At 35.1% G+C, this 3,438-nt stretch overlaps 1 protein-coding gene across 2 annotated transcripts; it reads right to left on the bottom strand.

Annotated features, from left to right (window-relative positions):
• Positions 1-447: 447 nt before the first annotated feature.
• LOC112715934 (ras-related protein RABC1) lies at positions 448-3,078 on the bottom strand. Of its 2 annotated transcripts, none has more exons than XM_025767765.2 (7): positions 2,888-3,078; positions 2,574-2,723; positions 2,408-2,476; positions 2,250-2,315; positions 1,809-1,930; positions 1,137-1,265; positions 448-825 (listed from the first exon to the last, which is right to left on the bottom strand). In XM_025767765.2, the coding sequence occupies exons 2-7, from the start codon at positions 2,704-2,706 to the stop codon at positions 718-720; spliced, it is 627 nt and encodes a 208-aa protein (XP_025623550.1). In that variant the 5' UTR covers positions 2,707-2,723; positions 2,888-3,078; the 3' UTR covers positions 448-717. The 2 variants fall into 2 exon arrangements, with proteins under 2 accessions (XP_025623550.1, XP_025623551.1); XM_025767766.3 differs by having other exon boundaries at positions 2,574-2,716.
• Positions 3,079-3,438: the final 360 nt, after the last annotated feature.

Genomic DNA, 3,438 nt, shown 5'->3' with positions numbered 1-3,438 from the left:
AAAATGTTTTCAATTTTCACTAACAACTTTGAGTGTTTGAGTATGAAAACACTAGTATTTAAGTATGAAAACCGTACTTAACCCAAATATTAATAATATCTACAAGCTATACTTAATTAGTTAATTAATCATTGATTTTTGGTCTCTTTTTGTCAATATTTGCTAATGCTAATAATGTTTTTGGTCATCTAATACTAAATAGTCTAATACTCAACTTTATATTGCGCAAATCAGCCCAACCCGATCTGAGTTAATATTTTGCTGTTGTTTAGGCCTTTGGACCCACATTGAATAAAAAGAAGTAAAATTACGACTTTAACTTTTGGCAAGTAACTACACCCAATAGATAAATAAACAAGGCTTATGGAGTAAAAGAAAAAACTTGACAAAATAAAAGCAGAAAAGAACAAGAAAAATCACGCAGCTTCTGAAATAAGAAATCATAAATTTGTAGTAAGTACTAATCAATCGCATATTGCTTTCATTGAATATGATTAACAGTTAGACCAACGCCATTGTCAGACGTTATATACAATTTTCAAAACTTTCTTGACATCCATGAAGATCTACATATAATAAATCAAATGCGATCAAACAATAAAATCGTTATATTCCCCAGCTGCTAAATTGTGTTGGAAATCTGTTTATGACGATGGATTCAATGCCCTTTCTGTTGGAGACATTAAAAATGCAGCAAGTTCTGGAATGAAACTAGCATCAGCAACAACCACTTGTGGCTGCATCAGATTGCGGTGGCTTGTCCTTAAAAATGTTCTTCTTAATCCCCTTAGAACCCTCGGCTAAGAGGCTAGGTGTATCCAAAATCTGCATGCACACACACACAAGATGAAAAATTATTGTCATCTTTCATGATACCGTCTCCGCCCACTTTTATCTGGCATTGTTTAACTTGAGGTATCTAGATGCAGAAAGTGACAATGACAGATAAACAATGGAGGGAGTATTGATCTATTGTTTTTTCAACCTTTGTGCCTTCATTATTTTAAAGACTGCTCTTTATATTTCAACTTTGGTCAAATAAAGGGTAAGCCCTTTAGAATTTAACAATACTGACTTTCAAAATTATATATCGAAAGCTAGTTAGGAAATGGGCATAGCCTTGTCATTCAACATACCTTCAAAACAAGCTCTTCAAAGCATTGTTGTACATTTACTCGAGTTTTAGCACTGCATTCAATAAATAGGCAACCGTATTCCCTTGCAAAGTCAATTCCCTCTTTCTTTGTCACAACTCTATCACTCTCCTGAAAATGAAATATTTTTCACCTGTATGTCAAGTCCTCCAATGGAATAAATGAGAAGTTTTTTAAATAGTACAACATGCATAAGTCAGAAGAATAAACAACAGACATGTATAAGACTAGATACATGACTTGAAGCGTGGACAATTTGATTGTGTCAGGTGCATAATTAGAGTAGTCATCATGTAATTTAGGATTTACATTTACCTAAACTACCAAGTAATTTGAAACGAATAGCTAGCCTCCTTATGTTTCTCCTTTTTCTTAAAGAAACATCTAATTTAAGGTTAAGGTGAGCAATCTTGCCAAAGAAGTTGAAGAGAAAATAGTAAAACTGAAAATATATCTAACAGTATTTTACTATTTTCATTGGTCTCTAGTCTGTAAACTTTTTATCTAGAAGGGAGTAAGTAAAATTTAAGTGAAGTAGCCAGCACAAACAGCAAGAAATATATGTATAGGGTTGAGTGCTGACATATGTATCTTCATGCGATTGAAGAATCCACCAGAAAGATGAAGAGTACACAATCACAAAGGCCTAAATACCTTATCCACTTTGTTTCCTACAAGCATCTTGATGCAATCTTGGTTTGTTGAATAAAGTTCTATTTCCTTTGCCCACACTTCAGAGAGGTTTGTAAATGTTTCTCGCCGAGTTACATCATAAACTACATCGATTAGAGAGACAAAGTCAAGAAATAACCAATTAATCCAAAACAAAATCTTGAACAGTAAATCTATTGGCAGCCACGAAGGAGCATAAATTTCTCAATTTACAAGATTAATCAACACACTGCAACCTCTCAATTTAGCCTAAGCATGGATCAAAAGCATCCATAAACTAATAGCATGCAATAAAAACTTGGCTTTAACTCAGGAAAGAGAAAGCTTAATCCCTGATACTATAGCATATCACCATTGATTACCCCATTACAAAATGTATAACAGGGAGGGCGTTGAATCAAGGAATGGAGAATTGAAACTCACCCATAATGATCCCTTGTGCCCCTCGGTAGTACGAGCTTGTCAATGTTCTGAATCTCTCCTGACCAGCTGCGGAATCAAGATCAAAATGAATGATATTATATTATTGTCGTTCTCAAAGATAAAAAATATCTACAGGTGAAACACGAATAAAGAAATACCTGTATCCCAGATAGCAAGCTTGAGCTTTTTACCATCCATCATTACATACTTGACCTTAAAATCAACACCTACGAATAATAATAATTCACTAAACCTTCCGTTGAACAAAGAGGGGCAAAGGGTGTTTTTGAATTCAAAAGGAGAAAAAGGAATTTAGAAAGGAACCAATGGTGGGGGCGAGATCGTCGAAGGTATCGGAGGTGAAACAGAGAAGAAGGCTGCTCTTGCCGACGCCGGAGTCCCCAATCATCAACAGCTTAAACAGGTAATCGAATTCCTGGCTCGAACTTGAATCCATCGCAATTCAACTGACTCCTTCATTCATTCATATCAAAATCAAATTAATTATAAGAATAATCAAACAATTCATTGTCCATTGCAATTTCACTGATCATAAACCGATTTCACAGAAAAAAGAAGAATAAAGTTACACACACACACACACAGAGAGAGAGAGAGAGAGAGAGAGATTTGCATACCTTAGGGAAGATCAAATTCAAGAGGAATTTGATAGTAGAAGACGAAATGGAGGGGTAAATTATCAGCAACGAAAATAGAACGAAAGCGTGTCCCAATCCGAATTAACAGGTCGCCCTTCAAACTTTGTTATTGTTCCTTCTTTCCTCAGATTTGTTCCTTGTCTGATTTATTTATTTATGGGAAAAGCTCCGTATGCTTTACAAGTTCATTAAACAATAAAATCAAATTACGCGCTGCTCCACGTACGACGCGCTACATCCTTTCTTCTTCTCCTTCTTTTTCGATCGTTCTTTTCTCCTCTTTTCTCGCTGGTTTTTTTTCGTCGTTGACGTTAGTTTCTCCACATACTGTTGCGGCACGTTTTCATTGCACATTCTTCTTCTTATTGCTGCACGTTCTTCTTCCTCTTCTTCTTCTTCTTCTTTTCTTTTGTTTCTTGCCTTCTCTTTCTCCTTCTTCATTTACGTGCTTTTCTCTCTGTTTTCTTTCTTCGTTATTCTCGATTTCTATTATTTTTTGATATCAAGCTCTGAAATCGTTTTTGAAAAAG

Source organism: Arachis hypogaea, chromosome 10 (assembly GCF_003086295.3).
Source record: "Arachis hypogaea cultivar Tifrunner chromosome 10, arahy.Tifrunner.gnm2.J5K5, whole genome shotgun sequence".
NCBI classification, from domain to species: Eukaryota; Viridiplantae; Streptophyta; class Magnoliopsida; order Fabales; family Fabaceae; genus Arachis; species Arachis hypogaea.
The sequence above is the reverse complement of the archived record's forward strand: the minus strand, read 5'-3'. Positions and strand labels throughout refer to the sequence as shown.